Source organism: Lynx rufus, unplaced genomic scaffold, assembly GCF_022079265.1.
Source record: "Lynx rufus isolate CCGP_SWC_20201006 ecotype Redwood Valley unplaced genomic scaffold, mLynRuf1.p SCAF_24, whole genome shotgun sequence".
Classification (NCBI taxonomy): domain Eukaryota; kingdom Metazoa; phylum Chordata; class Mammalia; order Carnivora; family Felidae; genus Lynx; species Lynx rufus.
This window is the reverse complement of record NW_025814839.1, coordinates 22,149,736-22,170,803: the sequence shown is the minus strand read 5'-3', so window position 1 is coordinate 22,170,803 and position 21,068 is coordinate 22,149,736. Positions and strand designations below refer to the sequence as shown.

Genomic DNA, 21,068 nt, shown 5'->3' with positions numbered 1-21,068 from the left:
TGCATGACATTGAACTTGTCAATGGATTCTTAGATATAAGTATAAGTAGCAAAAGAACAAAATAAGATAAAGTGGATTTCATCAAAATTAAAAACTCTTGTGCATTAAAGACATTATCAAGAAAGTGAAGAGACAATGCACAGAGTGGGAGAAAATATTTATAAATCATATATCTGATAAAGGTTTAATATTTAAAACATACAAAATACTGAGGTGTCTGGGTGGTTCAGTCAGTTGAGTATCCGACTTCAGCTCAGGTCATGATCTCATGGTTTGTGGGTTCACGCCCCGCATCAGGCTCTGTGCTGGCAGTGTGGAGCCTGATTGGGATTCTCTCTCTCTCCTCTCTTTCTGACCCTCCCCCATTCGTACTTCTTCTCTCTCGAAATAAGAAAAAAAAAACTTAAAATCAAATATACAAAGTATACAAATATACAATATAAATGTACAATATAAATATACAATATATATTGTATTGTATATTATATATAAAATACAATATAAATGTACAATATAAATATACAAAATATACAAACCAAAAACAATAGGACTCAAAAACAAAAAGACAACCACATTAAAAAATGGGCAAAGGACTTGCATAGACATTTCTCCAAGATGTACATATGGCCAATAAACACATGAAAACGTACTTAAGATCATTAGTAATTAGGGAAATGTAAATCAAACCGCACTTTGTCACTATTAAGTTAACTATTATCAATAAAACAAAAAACAAGTGTTGGTGAGGATGCGGAGAAATTGGAACCTTTATACATCGCTGGTAGGATTTGGCGGTTCTTCAAAGAACTGAACATAGAATTATCACTCCACCCACCAATTCCATTCCCAGGTATATACTGAAAATAATTGAAAACAGGAGCTCAAGAAAATATTTGTACATCAATGTTCGTTGCAGCATTATTCACAAAAGCCAAAAAGTGGAAACATTCCAAGTGCCCGTCAACAGTTAAGTGTATAAACAAACAGTGCTGTATGTATACGGTGAAATACCAGTCATAAAAATGAATGAGGGTTTGATACATGCCTGGATATAGAGGAGCCTTGAAAACATTATGCCAAGTGAAATAAACCAGTCACAAAAGTACAAATATTGTGTGATTCCACTTACATGAAATCTCTAGAATAAGCAAATTCATAGAGATAGAAAGTAGATGAAGGTTAGCCGGGACTGGGGGGAGGCCATGGAGAGTTACTGCCTAAGGGTTATACAGTTTCTGTTTGGGGGGATGGAAAGATTTAGAGACAGACAGTTGTGGGGCGCCTGGGTGGCTCATTAAGCATCCGACCTCGGCTCAGGTCATGATCTCCCGGTCTGTGGGTTCGAGCCCCACGGCAGGCTATGTGCTGACAGCTCAGAGCCTGGAGCCTGCTTCCAATCCTGTCTCCTTCTCTCTCTGCCCCTCCCCCACTTGTGCTCTGTCTCTCTCTATCAAAAATAAAGAAACGTAGAAACATAAAAATGAAAAAAAAAACCCAGATAGTTGTGATGGTTGCACAACAGTGTGGATGTAATTAATGCCACTGAAATATACACTTAAAAATGATTAGAATGGCATATTTTATATCAATTATATGTATTTTGCCACCCAAAAATATCTGTTAAAAAGAGTTAAGAAACAATGAAACCATTTTACCTGTAGCATGATAGGATTGCAAATAATATGATTAGAAGTTATGCCAAGTGAAACAAACGGATCACTGTCATCAAAGTTGCTTCAAGTTCCGTTGTGTAGAAATTGATGTCAAGTAGACCACCTGCCACAAAAGTTTAGTCAAGTAAATAACTTTTCATTCCAATATTTGTGTGAGTTACAAACCCTATTGAAACACTATAGCTTACTGATTGAAACATGTGAAGATTTAGTAAAAGATCAAAATATGTGAATCGTGATTTTAGAATAAAGAAGATTAACATAGGTGTGCTTCTTCCCACAAATCTGTGGCACGCTTTCCATAGTTTCTTTCAGAAACCCAAGGTTTAAACCTCCTGAATACACAAAATCTGAGATCTACCTAAGATTGTGAAACCATTCATAATTACAGAAATTGTGGCTTTTTCTAGAATTTTAGTAGGTCGTTGTCTTTTACTATTTTAATTTCATCGATATTTCAGAAGGATCTGGTATTTTTCCAATAGTTGTCTCACTTTGACCAGGCTTATTCACAACTATTAGTTACAGAATAGCTAGCATGTGCCTGGCACTAGGCTATATAACTTACTTGGTAAACAGTGAGCTAATTCGCTTTTCAATAATACCATGGAACTTCTTAAAAGTTTGTTGCTTTTATTCCAATGAACCCCAAACACATTTCAGAGGGTTCCGCCAAATAGCAAAGACTTTAAGAGTAAGGGTTTTAAAGTAATTTGACTGGAAAACCTGATGATCAATGTCTGCACTGAGCAGACCTACCTTAGGGATGTAGGATTTGTGTTTTCCACCAGAATATTATTAAGGATTTATGCTGTGTGGCATCCTTCGGTGTGTGAGATTAAGGAAGTTGGATTAAGTGCCAAACAGAGTGAGCACTCCCAGCTGCAAGTCAAGGACTCCAACAAATAATCCAGGAGTGCTACTACTTGGAAAACGTGTTCTTACCCCTCCCACCTTCTCCTGGTCTCCCTATAAAACTCAGCCAGCAGATACCTGGATCCTCTTCGAGGCCAGACGCTTTTCAATGTTGCTAGATTGGTTCAGAAAATGGGTCAACCATTTCTTACTACGCTCGATGTCCTCTCCATCCTCAGTTTTCAGGTAGTAGAGCAGCCTCACGGCTTTGGCTTCCAGGAGTAACTGGTTCATTCCCATCCTCTCGCCTAAGAAGGTTCCTCCAATGGTGCCAGCCAGGTAGGTGGGCTGACCGGTGTGGTTGTAGATTGGGAAAGTGACATTTCTCAGGTCGAGGTCCCTGTTCATCTGCCAGGCATACAGGAGTGGGTTGGAAGGCACGCAGAGACCCTGGTGCTTGGCACACACCTGATTGTAGTGGATCTGGGTTCCGTTTTCCCCCATCGCATACAGATCCTGGATCACGTCATCCACTTTACTGTCTTCTGATAAGATTGCTGGTTCTAGCAGGGAGGTGGTGTTGGAGACCGCTAGAATACAAGCGAAATAGACCTCGGTGCTCTTCCTGGAGATGGAGAAGCAGTAAGAGGCGGGGCTGCCCGCCCCGCCCGCGCGCGCGCCCGCCCGCCAGCCAATCGCGCCCACCGTGCCCACGCGCGACCCGGCGCGGCTGGCGGGGACGGGGACCCAGGCGCCCCCCAAGGGCCCGCGCCCGCCGCCTCCGGGCGACGCCCTCGCTCACAGCCGCAGGCCAGCGCCCCCCGGGAACCCAGCGACGCCCACGATGCCCCAGCCCACGGCAAGGCGGCTGCCCGACTCCCGCCACACCTCGCGTCTCCCATGCCCAGGCCTGGACTCTGCCTGCCTCGCTCTCGAGGGACCCCAGTCGGTGCCTCAGCCTCTGACCTTCCCAACGTGTGGCTCTTCCGTAAGACCTTGCCCCCCAGGGACTGGCGGCCTCCTGCCAGCCGCTCCTCACCTCACCATGGACGATGGAGGTGCTGGCCTGTGGAGTCCTGCGCCTGGCCACAGCAGGAGAGGTGATGGTCACCCCACGGACGGCCGGATGCCCGGCGCAGGGCCTGTGCCCCAGCTTCCTTCCTGCAGCCTGTTCAGTGCTGTGCACATCTGCTCTGGGAGGAGACACCTAGGCAAGCTGCAAAGTCCAAGCCCCTGGGCCGTTGTCCCTCTTCTCTTTTTCTGGCTTATTTTCTGGGATTATTTCTAAAGAGTAACCGAGCTGACATCTGGGACAGGACGGACCGACCTCAAGCCTGCCTGCTCCCCCACTCCCCACCCCAGCTGTACACCCTCTGCTCTGCAGATGGCAGCCAGAACTGCTACCACCCTGAGAAGGGGGGCAGGGAGATCTCGGCCTCCTGTGCTAGAGGCCAGTCAGTGGCACTGAAGGCAGGGCCAGGGCCTGCACCCCATTTACAGATGGGGAAACTGAGGCCCCAGACCTTCAGTGATTGGCAAGATTCTCAAGCATGAGTGCCTCCTGTCTTCCGTCACTATCACACTCCCAAGTACCTTTGGCTTCCCTGGAGTGCTCTCAGATGTCATATCTGGAGTCTTCGGTCCCACAGAAAGGACAGGCAGACCTGTGGTCACCAGCTCCCCCAATGACAGCGCCCTTAGGAGGACATGGCCTGCTGTACCTTCCACACTCAGGAAGCGCTCCTTTCTCCCTAGCCCCTTGTGTGCCCCTTGGTCCTCCTCCATCTCTGAATCACCAGCACCTAGCACAGAGTTGTTTGCTCAGAAAATGAAAAAGCCATGTAAGCAGCAGCATTGCTCTGCAAAGTTCTGTGTCAAACGCCCATTTCCCCCTCCACTGGGACCTCCATGTAGTCCAGAGCTGTGACCAGTGTGGGGACACTCCACCGCTCAGACCCCTCATCCAAAGCCTCAGGGCCAGATGTGTTTGGAATTCAGAATTTGTCATATATCTCATACAGTACATGATAACTCATTGGAGCCGGCTGCAGCTGCTGGTAACCAAACACATTAAGATGTTTGTAGTGGAGGGGTACCAGGGTAGCTCAGTAGGTTAAGCGTCCGACCTCAGCTCAGGTCATGATCTCTTGGTCTGTGAGTTCGAACCCCGTGCTGGGCTCTGTGCTGACAGCTCAGAGCCTGGAGCCTGCTTTGGATTCTGTGTCTCCCTCACTCTCTACCCCTCCCCCACTTGTATTCTGTCTCTGTCTCTCTCAAAAATAAATAAACATTAAAAAAAAAAAACTTTTAAAGATGTTTGTAGTGAAATGAGGGGTGTCCAGGTGGCCCAGTCGGTTAAGCGTCCAACTCTTGATTTTGGCTCAGGTTGTGATCTCACGGGTTTGGGCTCTGTGCTGACAGCATGGAGCCTGCTTGGGATTCTCACTCTCCCCCTCTCTCTCTGCCCGTCTCCCGCTCACAATCTCTCTCTCTTAAAATAAATACATAAACAAACAAACAAACAAACAAACATTTAAAAAAGGTGTCGGTAGTGAAGTGCGACTATTCACATGAACTGGAATTAATAAAGGCCATAACACATGGTTACACATCAGCCCAGGGCTGCCTTTGTTACAGAGTTTCGAACACTTTAAGTTTCAGAGCTTTGGGGGAATTTAGAATTGGGGATAAAGAATGCAGCAGGGAGGGAACACTTGAAGTGATAGGCAGGACTTCTGAATCTTCCTCAGCTCCGACAGGCTTGGTGGGAACCCCATCTGAGGGGGCCTGAAGCTTTGCAAAATGGTTGAACTGGTCACTGAAAACTGGCACTTGGACCTTTAGTATGAATTGACCCATGCAAGCCTGTGCTTGTGGGGACAAAGGAGGAGACAGGAACCTATCCTCGATGAGGCAGACATGTCTTTGCAAAGGGCTCTCTCTGGGCTCAGCGGGGAGGGGGGCTCCAGGCAGCCCTGGGTGCTGGCCTTGCCACAAGAGAGTCAGGAGTGTGGCCCCCCGGGAGGATTTCTGTGGCGGTGGATCCCCAGCCCGGGGCAAAGGGGCTGACTGGTATCCTGGAGACCACCATGGCAAAACCATGGTACCCCAAATAAGGACAGACAACATCACTGCCCTCCACACTGGGGACCTCCAGATGCAGAGCAGACACCTGGAGAACCGATCTGGGACCTCTGAGACCAGAGACCTCCACACCAGGGACCTGCCAAACGGTGACCTCAGACCAGAGATCCCCAGAGGAGAGACCAGCATACCAGAGACGCCTACACCAGAAATTCCATACCAGGGCTCCAAAGAGAAGAGACCTATAGAGCAGGGGCTCTAGATAAAGGATCTGCAGCAGAGAGACTCATAAAATAGGGACCCTCACTAGGGACCCCCGGAGCAAGGGGTACCCAGGTGAGGCATTCTGTGCCAGGAGAGACCCAGGGCTCCCGCAAACAAGTCTGTCCCCATTTTTCCTATAAAGAGAGCCAATGGTCTTCCCCCACTCCCCCCCTGAATGAACATCTCAGGATGGCATTGTCTATGGGCTCTGGCTCTGCTCTGGTCTGTGTCACTGGTGTCCTCCCGGGTGTGGACCCCCAAGACGCACTCTTGCAGGAGATGAGGCAACTTGAACACGGTGAGCACCTTCAGTGGGCACACAGGGGCGCAGGCGTGTTGGGACAGGCGGCTGTCAGGGGCGCCCGCCCCCCGCCCCCCCCCCCCCCCCCGCAACCCTGCCCAGACAGAAGCCCTTTCCTCGTATCTGGCTGGAATCCTTCAAGAGCATCTTTAAATAAACAAAGCACAGAGAAAAGTGAGCTCCTAAATACAAGTCACATTAACATAGATTTCCATGCAGAAGCACAGCAGAGCTTGGCCTTTAGGCCTCCCATAGGCCTCCTCAAAGCCCTGCTCAAGCCTGGGAGTTTTAGAGGCCCAGGGGCACAATCACCTGGGCGATGCCCACACTGCCCCGGACACTCACCCCCACCTCCCCAGCCCCCTGGCCCCAGGCTATAGTCTCCCTCTTGGGAATGGGCACACCAGGCCTATGCACACACCTGGGCAAGAGAAGCAGCATGGGGACCCTCTACTTGCCGTGAGGTCTGTACCCCCAAACCCCAGGGGTTCCCTCAGGCAAAGCTTGAAGGATTCCCTTCCAGCCCCTCTCACTTCTTTTTTTTTTCTTTAAAGTTTATTTACTTCTTTTGAGAGATACAGAGACAGTGCAAGTGGGGGAAGGGCAGAGAGAATCCAAGCAAGCTCCACCCCATCAGCACAGAGCCTGACAAGGGGCTCAAACCGACATAGCCGTGAGACCATGACCTGAGCCAAAAGCAAGAGTCAGACGCTTAACCAACTGAGCCACCCAGATGTCCCAGGCCCCTGCCACTTCTGAAGGGGTTTTTTTTTTTTTTTTTACCCCACTGGGGACACAGTGACCTTGTGGGGATGATCCCAGGGTCCTGTGTGACTGGGACAGAGGCAGGGAGAGCAGCACTGGGGTGGGTGGAGAGAGCCAGTCAGGCTGTCCTTGTTGTTGAAGGTGCCCTCCCGTCCCCCACCCCTTGCCACATGAGTGTCTATCTGGCCGAGAGCCCCTCAATTTGTCTAACACACTTAAACAGGGTGAGGTGAGGCCCTCCCCACAAGGACACCTGTAGTAGGACAAGGGGTGAGGAGGGTGGGAGCCTCTGATAGGTGAAGGCTGGAGTCCAAGGGACCTGCACCCCCAAGCCCCCCCAGACCATGCAGACAGTAGCCTCCAGATGGGATGGCACACTGCTGGGAAGAATGCTTCAGAACCAACAAATGACTGGATGGAGCTCCCCTTACACATCTGGGGCCCTTCTGCCCTCTCCCTCCTACAGGCTGAGCCCAGGGCACCTCTGGCCCCTGCAACCTCTGTACCCTCCCCTGACAGGCGTCTCCTGGCAGCACAGTGCTGCTCCCTCAGCCTGAACATCCCCAGGAGCCCTCCCCACCACCTGCCTTCGACGTACCAGTCAGTGCTTTTGATGTCCCGGGGCTGGGGCACTCAGGTTTGTTCTGAGGGTCAAGGGGATCATCCACATGATGAGGACCAGGGTTTCTCTCAGGCACAGAATTCCAAGAGCTCTGAAGGACGCTCCCGTCCCCGCTCCCTCCGCTCTTTGAGAGATTTCATGGTGGACATTTGTTTCCCTGTGTATAAGTGGCCTTCTTTCTGCCACAAGAGCCCTGAGGGGTTGTCTGCAGGACAGACCCCTGGGCCAGGGATCCATGAGGCCAGTGGCTGAACTGGGGGTCTGGGCAGTGGGGGTGCTGAGCACACTCCATAGGTCTTGGGAACATTTTCATGGGCTCTCTCAAGCTTTGCCCACTGAGTACTGACCCCCCAGGGGATGTCCACAGTAATGGAGGGGTCCCCACCTGGTCGATCTCCCAGCACCCTTTGTCCAGCTGGCCTCCACCACGCTGCGGGGTGGTGGTGACAGGAAAGCAGGACAGAAGGAGGGAAAGACCGTGTTTCCTCTGGGGCAGAGAAGATCCCCATGGGAAGGCTTCTCTGGGAAGGACTGCTGATCCCCAGACCCTGCAGGGCCAGCCCATGGGTTCTCCTGATAGGACAGGACGTCATCCTCTGCAGACATTTCCTGTCTGTGCACAGAGAAGGTGAGGACGAGGAGAGTGTTGCATCCATTGTAGACAGCCCTGGGTGTAGACAGCTCTGGGCACGTGACTGTGCTGGGGAAAAACGGAGGTAGGCCTGGGGGATACCCCAGGGGCTGTTTAAGGAGGGCGGGACACAAGAGCTAAGGCCAGGCCCAGTCACCAGGACCAATGACCCTAAAGGCCCCCCTCAGCCTAGGGGGCGAGTGCTTCCCGAGAGCCCCCTGCTGATTTATGGTTCTCCAGGGTGGACAGAGTTATGGCTGCTAAGGCCTTGCTCCCTCCCTCTTCCTCCTCCCTGTTGGGGGTCGGTTGGGGTGGGGTGGCTCTCAGCTGGTTTCCAGATGGGCCTGATAGAGGGGGCATCTTGGGGTGGGAGGCCAGACACCCTGAGCAAAAGGACCTGGCCAGTGTCAGCTGGCCAGCCATAGCTGCCTTTGTCTCTCTCTGTGGTTGTCTCTGTCTCTGTCTCTGTCTCTGTCTCAGGCTCTGTCTCTGTCACATGCAGCCCCCCTTCCCCGAGGCAGCCTGGGTGGGTGGGAGTGGGAGCCGGTGATTTATCGCCTGCTGCCTGTCTTCCATCGGAAACGCCGGGGGTGGGCGCAGACGGTGCAGTGAGCTATGGGCCCCCAGGGCCCCGCCACCCACCCCAATGTTGTTGCTCTGTCTGGGCGGCGGGTGCACCCCACCCCAACGTGGCCAGGGCTTCGGGGGCCCCCAGACCTTCCCAGGGCCTCGTCCACGCGGGCCCCACTCAAGTCTCCGCCCACCGAGGGGCCGCCCCCCTCCCCAGGCTCCCCTTCATCTCCCCAGGCAAGAGGGGGCCCACAAAGGACCCGCACCCACTCCTCGCCCCCAGGTTGGTCGGGAGGTGGCGAAGCGTCTGTTCCACTCCCCCTGGGGGGCTCCCATTCCACCATCCCCGCCGGCTTCTTCCTTCTAGTCGCCCTCCACGCCACCGGCCACCACGCAGCCGCTCCTTCCAGCCCCGCCTCGGTGCACACAGCAGGGGCCCAATATATGTTTACGGAGCAAACAGGCGGCAGGAGTGCGGCTGGTGCACCTGAGCTGACACTCCCTCCGCCTGGCGGAAGAAGTCCCTTATCTTCCCTGTTGATGAGCTGTCAGCGACCCCGGGGAGGGGAAGGGAGAGGAAGGTAAAGGAGGGGAAGGGTGTAGAGGGGGCGCGCTCACCCCTCCCTGTCAGCGGCCACTTGATGCACCCTTCCCTGTTCCCGTGGGGTGCGCGACCTGTCCGCCGTCTCGGCGATCCACCCCCACCAGCCTGGGCAAATCCGTCCTCTCCTGGCCTCTGTTCCTCTGCGGACCCTGGTTGTCTGCACGCCCAGGGCTCACCTCGGCTGCCCTCGCCCCACGTGGGGGGTTTTCCGCAGACCACGAGCGCCCTCTGGTGGCTCATTCGGGTCGCGGCGCGTGAGGGGAGAACCGGATGCCCATTTGGGGGCGGGAGGTCCTCAGCCGAGGCCGCAACCCATTTCACAGACAAGGACACGAAGATTGCCAGAGGGACGTCACGGCTGTATCTGTCCCAGGAATGCCATCTGGCCCTGCTGGGGCTTGTTCAGAGAGGCTGGGGGTGGGCAGTGATGTGGTCAGAGGACCCCTGGGCTGTAGGGCAAAGGACCCTGAATCGGACAGCTTGGGGGCTGCAGGTGTGGGGGGATGCGTAGTGCCTTGAGTGGCCACCGTTTTGTTCCCATCTGGAAGGAGAAGGAGTCTGAAACCGCAGAGAGGACCAGGCTGTCAGTGGGGAAGGAAGGGCCCCTGGGACAGGTGTGGTGTCCATTAGATGGAGGACCACGCTGGGGGGAGGGGCATGGCAGGCCCTTGAGGTGGGGGTAGAGGTGTACATTCCCCCTCCCTGCACAGGGCCATTCAGGGGCGCTGAGCTGGGACCATCCACTTCCCCACACTCCTTGGAGGCCCCAGGGTCAGTGCATGGAGGGTCAGCTCAGGGTCACAAGTTGGGACCGGGGACTCCCAGGCAGCCCGGAAAAGATTCGCCAGGGAGGCCAGGCCAGCACCCTCTGTGGTCAGTACCTTGGGCAGAAGCCAATCTAAATCATGGAGAACTGACCAAAGAGAGAGAGAGAGTCTAGGAGGAACCATGGAATTCAGCTGCCCTATTTACCAGGGAGTAAGGAAGTTCTTCCTCAGGTCTGACCAGACTGTGACACCAGCCTCTTTCCTGCATCAGAGGAGCTCCAGCTGCTTCTGCAGCTCCGGGCTCTCAGGGTTCCTTGTGCCCACCCTCTCAGAGGGACACAGCCCAGAAGCCCTCAAACCTGTGGGCAGTGGGCCTCGGCTCCTGCTGACCCCTCCCCATAGTGTCTGCTGGAGCCTGGGCTCACAGCCCAGGAGGCTTCCTTCTCTTAGCTTGGGGTCACCTAAGACCCCCAGGCCATCTTCTCCTGAGCCCTACATTTGTTCCCTGAAGGCCTCAGTGAGGAGTAAGAGAGGAGTCCTAGGGGCTCTGCTTCCAGTGCAGCGTGGAGAAAGCTCAGGCCCAGCAGGAAGACCCCTCTCTGGCATCTGGTTTCCTCCTCTGGAAAGTGAGGGGGAACATCCCCTCCCTGTACCATGCTGGGACTGAGTTAGGCTGCCTGTGTACCTTACTGTGACAAAGACTATTACCTCTGACCCCCACCAGGGGCTCTGGGTGTGCTGGGCCATCCCTGAGGGTGTGTGTGGGGGGGGTGGGGGGGTTGACAGTTCATTTGTACAAAAGGGGCCATCCCTGATGTAGTGATAAGGCCGGATGGACGGCTGGACAGTCGGCCACAGCCCACAATGGGCTGGATGCCCCGCACCTGCCCACAAAGGAGGGGGTGGCTCCTGCCTCACGTCTGACCGGCAGCCCTGAGATAGCATCAGCCCAACCGGAGGGCCATCCATCTTGTCCCACAAAGACTGGGACAAAGGCCATGTCAGCGGCAGCCTCCCCGACCCGGCCAATGGGGGCCAGAGCCTTCCTGTGCCAGGCGCCCCAGGCCCAGGCCTGAGGCTTCTTGTCAGGGTCCTGTTTGGGTCCATGAAGAGTGGCCTTCATTGTTTACAGGGCCAGCCGGGTGGAGGCCCCACCCAGGGCAGGAATGGGACTCCAATATTGAGGAAAGTGTCAGCCCTTCATTTGGGCACCCTGGGTCCCTTGTTAGCAGCTTGCGCCACAGTGGGGCACCCTGGAGGAGTCCCAGGCCCTGGCTGCTCAGCCTGAGTTCAGGGGTGGGATAGGGGAGACCAGGGACCAAGGCTGGTCCGAGCGGTCAGAGGCACCTTCCCACGGGAAGTGGTGGTCAAGTGCAGAACATGATTCCAGACACTGCGCAACTCCCTGGTACCCACTCAACCCTGCAGGGACCTGCCTCACCTGTCCTCCAGAGGCTGAGCTTCTAATTCAGATGCCCAGGGAGTTCCAGGTGGGTCATCAGATTATTCTCACCACCCTGACCCATCCCTGACTGCCCTGAAATCTGCCCATCCACGCTCCCAACAGTCCTCAGAGCCTCCTCACGGCCCTTCACTGACCCCCCAGAGACCCCAACTCCAAACATCCTCTCTCTCAACCACACTGTCCTGCAGTGCCCTCGATGTCCCCACTGTCTTCACTGTCCAGTATCCTCACCGTCCCCGTGTCCTCACTGCCCCTCAGTGTCCTCACTGTCTCAACACTGTTTTCACTGTCCCCACAATGTCTTCACTACCCTATAATGTGGTCACTGTCTGAGTTCTTGTGTGCCTTCCACTTGAACTCCTTTGAAAGTGAGTGGTCTGGGAGAGTCACTGATCCCGTGTTGGGTGTAGGAAGATGTGATGCATCCCCCTTGAATCACCTCCTAGGGCTTGTCCTGTGGTTTGGGAGGGGAATTTCCGGGTGGTGGGGCACAGAGACCAGTCAGATTGGGAGAAGGGTTTATTCTGCACTGGAGTTTGGTGTGGGGAACCTCGCAGGGGCTGGGCTGCGGCTCACCCCCTTGACCCGCCTAAGCGTCCTGGGCTTTGGCTCGCCTCGCTGTAGAGGGGCGCGTGTGGCCCGGGGCCCGCAGGGGGGGTGGTGAGGTCTGGAAGACTGTGCCCAGGCGGAGGACGAGCCCCGGTCCGGGTCAGGGCGAGGGCTCCTTGGAGCAGGGTCCTGTCGGGCTGGCACGTCCGCGTCGCTCAGCGCCTCTCAGGACGACTCGTAGAACTCGCTGGCTCCGGCCGTCTCCGCCACCAGCGGGGCGGTCAGCGACAACGGGTGCGCGGCGCGGGCGCGGGCGCGCAGCCGGCGCAGGCGACACAGCAGCAGCAGCAGCAGCAGCGCGTGCAGGAGCCCGAGGCCGAGCACCAGGAGCTGCGCTGCCAGCGCCCCCCAGCAGAGCGCGCCCGGCGCACAGGCGGCGCGCAGCTCGTCTTCCGCCAGGTACCGCAGCAGGCGGCCGCGCAGCGCCGGGGGCGCGGCGCAGCGCAGGTCGCGGTAGGGCGCGCGCTCGGGCCGGCCGGCCAACCAGGCGCGCAGTGGCACCAGGCGGCAGTCGCAGCGCCAGGGGTTGCCGCCCAGGTGCGCGGCGCGCAGCACGGGCAGCGAGTCCAGCAGCCCCGGCGGCAGCGCCGTCAGATTGTTGCCCGTCAGCACCAGTTCAGTCGTGTCCGGCGGGAAGGCGGCGGGCAGCGAGGCCCATGTCAGCCCGCGGCGCCCGCAATCCACGCGCGTCCCCGCACAGCCACACGGCGCGGGGCAGCCCGCGACTGGGCGGCTGGGCGGCGCTAGTAGCAGGAGCAGCAGGCTCAGCGCCCGGCGCGGCCCTGCAAGGGAAGCGCCGCAGTGAGCCTGGTGGCCTGTGTGGCACCTGAGCGGGTCCCTGTACACCCCGGAGACCCGGGGCCCCGCCTTACCCGAAAGCCTCTCCACCTCGACCATCCGCGCGCTGACTGGAAGTCCGCCCTAAATCTCCCTACTGCAGCCCAGATGACTGCAGCGCCTCCCAACCCGACTCTGCTCAAGGAGCGCAGTCCCGGGCCTGCCTGACCCCAAACTCACCGGAGCCCATGGCGAGAGGATGGTGACCTGGCTTGTTCTGGAGCGCTGAGCGTTGGCTGGAGAGCCAAGTGATAATGCCGCCCTGCCCCTGCCAGGCCCCAGCACCCCGGCCAAACCGACCACAGCGCTGCCACCCGCCAGAAATAACCCGGAGGCCCAGTAGACAGACGCTGCGGCCCCAGATAGAGCGCTATCACCAGGGCTCGCAGGCTACCAGGGCTTCCACCCCCCACCAACCCAGGGGAGCACGGATCACCACTGCGACTTCACTAACATTGTTCTCCTGTCACCAGGACAGGATGCAGCATTCACAACTGAACAAAACTGGAGACTGGGATTGGGGGGGGGAAGGTATCATGCTGGGGGTGGGGGAGGGATGGACTAGACAACCCAGGGCAACAGTGCTGCTGGGGAGAAAGGACCTCCAGCCACAGGCAGGGAATGGCAGTCTAGGGGTGAGGGGTTCCCAGGTTGCCCAGCACCCACTGTTCCTGGAGCCCTCAGGCCAGGCCACAGCCCTAGATGAGGAGTTTGGGCAATTGCAGGCGTCCCTGCCCCACCAGCCCCGGGAGATCCTTGCCTGCAGCCAGCTGCTCTCCTTCGGTCTGGAGGGATCCTAAGCGCTTCTGTTGCCCAACCTGCCACTGAGCTACCCAGTGAGGGGTGAGGAGGTAGGGAAGGACTGGCCCACCTCGGCACAAAGTGAGGCCTCAGCGTAAGCTGGGTGGCCCGAGGGAGGGGGCACATGAGGGTTCCCACGTCCACTCTGTGGCACTGGGATGGAGAAATAGACCTGGGATGCCGAGGATCTGCTCCCCTATTCTGCCTTGTTTTACCCCCCTACCTGAGTAGGGCCTGGAGTCGGAGTTCATGACCTTCTGGGGCAGGGGTAGATCTCAAAAGTCATGGCCCAAATTAGCTCCTGTTCCCCCGAGGCCAAAGAGGGCCAGCTGTGGGGGCTGCTGTCCAGGCCCCTTGGAAGCAGATACAAATAAGGGGAGGGACTGGTGCTGAGAATAAATTAGGGTTGTTTGGGGGCTATGAGCCTGCATCTCTGGGTCAGGCTGGGAATAGTCGGGAACAGTCCTGGTCTGGACCATTCCAAGACTGCTGTTGTGCCCAGGTCTGTTGGAGATCCAGATTTATTCCAGGGTGGAGTCCAGGCCAGTTGGGGTCCAGGGACGGGAAGGGCCAGCCTGGAAACTGGCAGTATATCCATGGCAATGCGGGGCTGGGTTGGGGTCACTGGTCCTGCATCTGCTACTTCATCTTCTGCAGCATCTCCTGCATGCGCCTTAGCTGGAGGTGAGACGGGAATAGCAGAAGGTAGAGTGACAAACGTGATAGGAGGGGCTGGACCCCCACCCCCACCCCTTCTCCTCCCCTGTGGCCCCACTAACCTCCTCATCCTTCATCCTGATGAGCTTTTCTGTCTCAGCATCCGGGGTAGGCAGTGGTAGGATGGGGATGGGGCTCTCCATGCGGCTGTCCTGGGTCAGTTTGCTGTGGGGTGGACAAGAAGCACAGTTTGTCTGACCCCCAACACTACCGAGGCTCTGCCCTCCTGAGCTCCCACACCGTTGGGTCGGCTCTGGGAAGACAAGGTGCAGGGTGGGGGGCCTACTTGGGAGTCGGGGCAAAGTTCAGATCTGGGAAGGCAGCAAGGATCAGCCCTCTGTTAGGGAGCCTTGGCTGGGAACATGAGGTGCACGATCCAGGTCCGGGTCAGAGCTGCGCACCTGGTCATCTGCTGGATGCAGTGCGCGCGATAGTTCTCATAGTGCACGTCGCATGTCACGTCCTTGAGATCATGCACGTGTGTGCGGATCAGCATGTTGCGAAGCTTCACAAAGTCGCAGTGTGCCTGGTTCTCCACTGTGGGGCAAGAGCGGGTGTGGGGTGGGTGCAGGCCCGGGGGAGCCACCCCACTCCCTCTGTCGCACCCCATGCCTGAACTCACCCTCCACGATCCCCCAGGGGTACAGTCGCCCCCGGACCCGCTGCCCCTTGGCCTCCACCACTGTGTTGCTGCCGATAACCGCGAAGGGCGCACTCTCCTGGGAAGGGCAGGTACAAGGGCTCGCGCCCAGTTAGTGTGAGTATGGGGTAGTGGCTGAAGAGGGACATGGGCACTCGGCACCTGGTCGCTCCTCCAGTATCACTATCAACAGCCCCTCCCCAAAGAGATCCTGGGGTTGCCCAACCCTTGTGGCTTCTCTGAAGCCAGAGCTGGCATGGCATATACCCGTGGCACAGGGTATGTGCCCAGCCAGGCATATCCTCCCCTTCTGACACCATCCCCCATCAGGAAGTGCTCCATTCAGCTACCATCGCCATCCCTCCCTCCCCAGAGCTGAGCCCCTGCCTCCTGTTACTGATGCTGACTTAGGCTGGGGCCAAGGGCTCCACCCTGCTCTTGGCCCAGTGGCTGCCTATCCCGTGCCTTAGGCTTGGTTATTGCCACTCTAGATCCCGGGGCACCCAAAGCCACAACCACCCTCTGGAGCTCAGAATTCTGGGAGCCAGGGCACACACAGGCTTCTGGCCATCAGGCCAGACCCTTCTGCTCGTGACCCATTGGAAGAAGACTGAGGAGCAGGGTCAGGGTGGAGGCCTGGCCAGGACTGTGCCTTTGGGTCCTGGCAAGTGCTCCGTGACACGCTAACCACACGGGGCCCAAACTGCACAAGCCAGTGGGGACATGAGTGACTGTACCCCACCCCCACCCCCCCACCCCACCCGACCCCAGGTGGAGGGGCTCTGCTGCCCAGACAAAAGACTCTTTCCCCCACCGGGTTGGACCTGGATGCTTGGTGCCATGTAAACTGACCTCCAGTTCCCTCCTCTGCCACCCCAGGCCGCTCACCTTCAGTTCCCGATCCTGCTGCTTGAAGTCCTCATCCTCGTCAGAGTCACATTCAGGGAACTGGTACACGTGGATCCCAAACTTGTCAATCTCCTCCCGGATCTGTGGCAGGGCAAGGGCTGTCAGATTTGAGGCTGGCCAGGGACCCGGGGCCAGGTGCGCTGGCACCCAGGATCAGCACACTTGGTGTTCTGGGTCCTGGAGACTTAGCCCAGGCCCAGTTGCCAGGCTCACCCGCTCCTTCAGCTTCCGGATCTCCCTAGGGACGAGACAGTCAGCTTTGGCGATGAGGGGCACAATGTTCACCTTCTCATGCAGAGCCTTCATGAAAGCCACATCCACTGGCCGCAGCCTGCAGAGAGCATCCAGGGGTGGAGAGGGGCATGGTGGGGGTGGTGGGGGCACAGAGAGAGGGTGGGATGGGCTCAGGGAGGGCATGGTTGTGAGGGCACAGGCAGAAGATAAGCAGTGACAGGTGCAGCCAACGGGGAACCACGGAGGCGGGCCCCACCCCCCACCCTGAGCCTGTTCCCAGGACATTCACGCACCCGTGTCCAAAAGGGGAGATGAAGTAGAGGCAGCAGTGCACGCGGTTGTCTTGGATGTTCTTGCGGTTGAGGCCACTCTCGTCACGAAAATACTGCTCAAACTGCTGGTCCACATAATCGGTGACGGGCTTCCAGCTGCAGGTAGGCAGGAGGGTTGGTGAGGCCAGGGGGACACTGGATCAGCCTAGGCACAGACTGTTCCCCAGCCAGGCTTTCCTCACCACTCAGAGTTGTTGACAGCATCCCCGAAGCCCGGTGTGTCTACAATGGTGAGCTTCAGCTTGACCCCCTTCTCCTCAATGTCCACCGTGTGCTTCAGGATCTCTGTCGTTTGGCTGATGTGCTCTGTGGGTGTCGGGGCATCGTTTGGAGGGGTCTCTCCAACTCTCAGACCCCACCCCCACTGGGCAGCCAGGACCCTTGTTCTCATCCATTCTAGCATTTAGCCCTGGCCTCATGGCCTGACTGTGGTCTGGGCCACTCCTCCTGGACCCTGAACAGGAGAGACCCACGCTGTGGGGAGAGAGGAGCAGGGTCTGGACCCAGAAGGGACCCCTTTGAAGGGTCACACAGCAGAGGATGGGGAACCAATGCCAGGGCTGCATAGGGCCCACTCACCCTCGGCACTGAGCAGCTTCCGGTCCTTGTACAAGTCGGTCAGGAAGAGGCTGTGGACCAGCGTGGACTTCCCCAGGCCCGACTCACCTGCCAGCAGGTACAGTGAAAGAGTCAGGTTAAGTCTGGGACCCCTCTGACAAAGCCTAGCTGGCTATGGCCCAAGCCACCCCACCTGGGAGTCCAGCCCACTCACCCGCCACCATAAGAGTGAAATCGAAGCCCTTCTTCACAGACTTCTGGTGCACCTGATCGGGCAGTGTGACCAAGCCCACGTACTGCTTGTTGATATCCTGGGGGGCAGGGGCAAGGCAAGTCAGGAGCAGGCTTGGATTCCTGGGGCAGTCCGATGCCCTGTTCCCTACCCGGCTCAGACATGGAGGCATGTCTGTGTGGGGAGTTTCAATGGCAGAAAGGGGTGAGGGCCTGTGAGCAAAGGCCTGGAGCTGGGAAGGCAGGTAAGGGGGTGACAGGCATCCTTGCCCCCGCCTCAGTGAGTAGCTTTGCAGGGACCTGAGAATGTGTCTGTGTGTGTAGAGTTTAGGATGCCTGGCTGCAGTAGTCCTAGGCTGGGTCCTCCCTTGGGTGGTGGGCAGAGGGCACCAGGACCCAGACCCCTCACACACATCCAAGGCCCTCCATAGGCGGGAGAAGCCCCCTGGCCTCAATACTCACCCCTCCTGAGTGTACCAGGGGGTGGGAGGCCACCCTCCACCATCCAGCCGCGGGGGGTGGCTGGCTGCTGCTACCAAGGGGAGCAAGGGCTATTTATAGACAGCGGCACCAAGCCTCCCCCACCCTCGGGGTCCCAGCGCCCAGTCAGGTGGACCCTGGCCCTGCCGGTCCCTGTCACGTCCCAGAGCCCTTGGGACCGGGACCCGGCAGGCACACACAACGCTGACCCACATTCCACTCCCCTCTCCACACACACCTTGAGCCGCCTCTGGGCCCGGGTCCGCCGTGACAGCAGCTGCTCCACCAGGCGGTCCTGGGGCGCTGCCGGCGAGTCCATCGCTGCGTTTGGACCCCAGACCGGGTCAGACCCACAGGGGCAGGGCTTTCAGGAGGGACTCACAGGCGGTACTGCCCTGAAGCTCTGTTCTCGCCCCCGTTAATAGACGCGGGAATTGAGGCCCAGAGAAGGGACGTTGCCCACCCGCGGTGTGGCTGACCCCAGAGGCCACGCGGTCCATGCCTCTGCCAATGCGGACCCGCCCCGAGCCGCGCGCGCGGTCTCAGCCACAGGCAGGCCCGGCTCCCGCACCGAACCAGAGGCGGGGCCTCGCGGGCGCTGGCAGGCGGGGCGGGCGGGGAAAAAGACCGCCCCACCCCCACCCTCATGGTCGCCGGGAAACAGTCGCTTGGAAATTGGGCCGCCGGCGGAGCCACCGGAAGGCTGCTTCGGAGGGCAGGGCCCAGCATAGGCGCGCATAGGCACGGAGGCGGAGTCCCGCTGCCGGACGGGTGGCCTCTGTCCGGGCGTCTCGACCACCCGGGTGGGAGGGTGGGGAAGCCAGGGCCCACCTAAGGGCCCTAGGGGGCGGGGTTTGTGGCCGCCCCGCGTCTCGCCCCCTCCAGGTGCAGCGCGGCTTTCACCCGCCAGAGGGCGCCGGGAGAACGCTCCCGGGACCTATGCGCACCCACGCGGGAAGCGGCCCCTCTCACTCCTTCTCTCCTCGTAGAATTGGCCCGGAAACCTCCCGGCGGTGTCGCGGAGTCCTAACTATCCACGGCCACACCCCTCCTCGTACGCTCCCTCCCCCCTCGTATGTTATGTGTGTGTGATGGGAGCAGGAGTGTTCTGGACTGGTGTGGCCCTTCCAGACACGTGGGAACTGGGAGGGGGCAGAGCCCACCTCCCCTTCGCCCGGGCTTGAAGGGGCTCAAGTGCTCAGTTAGAGCACCAGAGGCCTACCCACCCTACCTCCGGGAAACTTGGAAGCTGCAGCCAGCCAGCACTGGCCACAGCTGCCCCCAGACCACTTCTGCCAGCCAAAGTGGGGGGATGGTGTGTAGAGTGAACTTACCCCCTCCCCATCATTTGTCTCCCTGTCAGCCTCCTCGCCTGCTCTGATCCACAAGACGGACCCACGAGGGCTGGAAAGCTCAAGCCGGTATAGCTCTCACCCTCTGTGACCACCCCAGGGGCCACAGGCCTCTCCTGGCCACCAAACCCTTCCTCACCCCTCTCTCCAGGACCCTACCAGAATCGGAACCAGCCAGCCAGGCAGGAGGGAGGCTTGGAAAGGAGCTGCAACAAGAACAGACATACTTAGGCTGAGGCCAGGCTGCGGGGTGACTGGCCCCTCCGCGCCTTGGCGGTGAAGCGTTCCTGCACAAAGCGCCGCTCGGCCTTGGCTGGGCTCCCTATTGGGGTGTACTGCTCCTCCAGGTTTTCTTCTACATCCTTGGGCAGGTAAATCAAACCGGTGCCCAGAGCGGCCGTCAGCACCATGGGCACCAGCAGGAAGATCCAGGGGTGCGCGCCCACTTCGCATCCCAGCCTTCGGAAGAGGCAGGAGAGGGGCGCCTCCAGGCAGTCGGTGTGGCAACGGGGTCTCTCGGACACCTGGTTTTCCGACGGTGATGCTGGCAGCGAAGAATCCCCCCTCACTGACACCGGATGTGAATGGGGCACCCCAGCGGGCTCTGGCAAGTGCCCCGAAGCCCAGGTCATCTCGGGTTCCTGTCTTCCACCGAAGAACTGCTCTGACTCGTGCTTAGAGGCCGGGAGTGGCTCTGAGCCCGGGCCCTGCCTCGGGTTGCCGCCTCAGCTCTGACCTGGGCCCCGGCTCCTCCGCTGGGGGCTCCCGCTCCGCCTGCGCCTCTGCCTCCGGCCAGGCCTCTGGCACTACCTTGCAGGGACGAAGGCTCATTTCCGGGAAGGAAAGGCCAGGGTCTCAAACGTGACAGCAGATTAGAAAACAGCCACTGGACCGAGCGCCCATCTCCGTCCCACACGACGGTTTCCTGGAGAAATTCTGCAGAAGTCTGAGTTCTGGCCGCTTGAGCCAGGATCCCGGAGGCTTCCGTTGGGGAGCACGTGTTTTGACTCATAGCCCATCCAGCCCCAAATTTGGCTGTGGCGTGCCTGATGCTCCCAGAAAGTTAGTACACAAACACTACCTAACGGTAAGATGCGTGCCTCTTCTACAAAGCTTACACACACACACACACACACACACACACACACACACACACACACACACGTGGTGTCACCTTTCCGGGGAGCATCCAGTAACACAGTTCTCCGGTAAGATGAACCTCGTATGCCTGGTTTAGTGACTCTTTTTGTTAACTACAAACGTAACATATATTCTTCTTGTAAAAAGTTAGAAGTAAATAAGTGGGCTGAAAAGTGGGTATTTATCTTGGATCTATTCCACCCGCAGTTCCCAGGATGGAGGGACCCCTGTGTTCATGTCACCGTTTTTACGAAAACCTCTACCTACCTTTCAACATGCTCGCAACCGAGAGGCAGGTGTTGAGCGGTTCTTAAGAATTATGAAAATTGCTTGCCATGTTTTTCATGGTTGGTAGTCACCTAATATTATTGTGATTGTGTTTTTATGTGGGTAGGTCTAGCATTTTAATGAAATCTCCAGATTGTAAGAGTACCAAGTCCAAGAGTTTAAGAAAGATAATTTTAACAGTATTTTCAAGGAGAAAGAAATAGGAGATTTTGTTAAGTTGCCTCTCCAGAAAGTCATTGTTTAAGAGCGACCTTATTAAAATAACCAAAAGATGGCACCCATTTTCTTTTTTTTTTTATATATATATATGAAATTTGTTGACAAATTCGTTACCATACA

The 21,068-nt window shown here is 57.4% G+C and overlaps 2 protein-coding genes and 1 pseudogene across 3 annotated transcripts; all 3 read right to left on the bottom strand.

Moving 5' to 3' along the window:
- Positions 1-1,179: 1,179 nt before the first annotated feature.
- LOC124518521 (patched domain-containing protein 3-like) lies at positions 1,180-19,843 on the bottom strand (annotated as a pseudogene).
- LOC124518452 (platelet glycoprotein Ib beta chain-like) lies at positions 12,108-13,430 on the bottom strand. 2 transcript variants are annotated; one of them, XM_047088477.1, is made up of 2 exons: positions 13,228-13,430; positions 12,108-12,992 (listed from the first exon to the last, which is right to left on the bottom strand). In XM_047088477.1, the coding sequence occupies exons 1-2, from the start codon at positions 13,235-13,237 to the stop codon at positions 12,376-12,378; spliced, it is 627 nt and encodes a 208-aa protein (XP_046944433.1). In that variant the 5' UTR covers positions 13,238-13,430; the 3' UTR covers positions 12,108-12,375. The 2 variants fall into 2 exon arrangements, with proteins under 2 accessions (XP_046944433.1, XP_046944432.1); XM_047088476.1 differs by lacking the exon at positions 13,228-13,430 and adding an exon at positions 13,083-13,221.
- On the bottom strand, positions 14,354-17,493 carry LOC124518450 (septin-5-like). Its single transcript, XM_047088473.1, has 10 exons — positions 17,453-17,493; positions 17,260-17,346; positions 16,863-16,986; positions 16,642-16,776; positions 16,328-16,445; positions 16,094-16,195; positions 15,188-15,284; positions 14,967-15,102; positions 14,628-14,730; positions 14,354-14,526 (listed from the first exon to the last, which is right to left on the bottom strand). The coding sequence occupies exons 1-10, from the start codon at positions 17,460-17,462 to the stop codon at positions 14,488-14,490; spliced, it is 951 nt and encodes a 316-aa protein (XP_046944429.1). The 5' UTR covers positions 17,463-17,493; the 3' UTR covers positions 14,354-14,487.
- Positions 19,844-21,068: the final 1,225 nt, after the last annotated feature.

Excerpts from the sequence above, each read along its gene's own strand:
- LOC124518452 (XM_047088476.1), bottom strand. The coding sequence starts at position 13,107 with ATGGTCGAGGTGGAGAGGCTTTCGG. Across the intron at positions 12,993-13,082 it reads CGAGGTGGAGAGGCTTTCGG|GGCCGCGCCGGGCGCTGAGC; the intron begins GTAAGGCGGGGC and ends CTTCCCTTGCAG.
- LOC124518450 (XM_047088473.1), bottom strand. Across the intron at positions 16,987-17,259 it reads GAAGCTGCTCAGTGCCGAGG|AGCACATCAGCCAAACGACA; the intron begins GTGAGTGGGCCC and ends CGACACCCACAG. Across the intron at positions 14,527-14,627 it reads TCAGGATGAAGGATGAGGAG|CTAAGGCGCATGCAGGAGAT; the intron begins GTTAGTGGGGCC and ends TCTCACCTCCAG.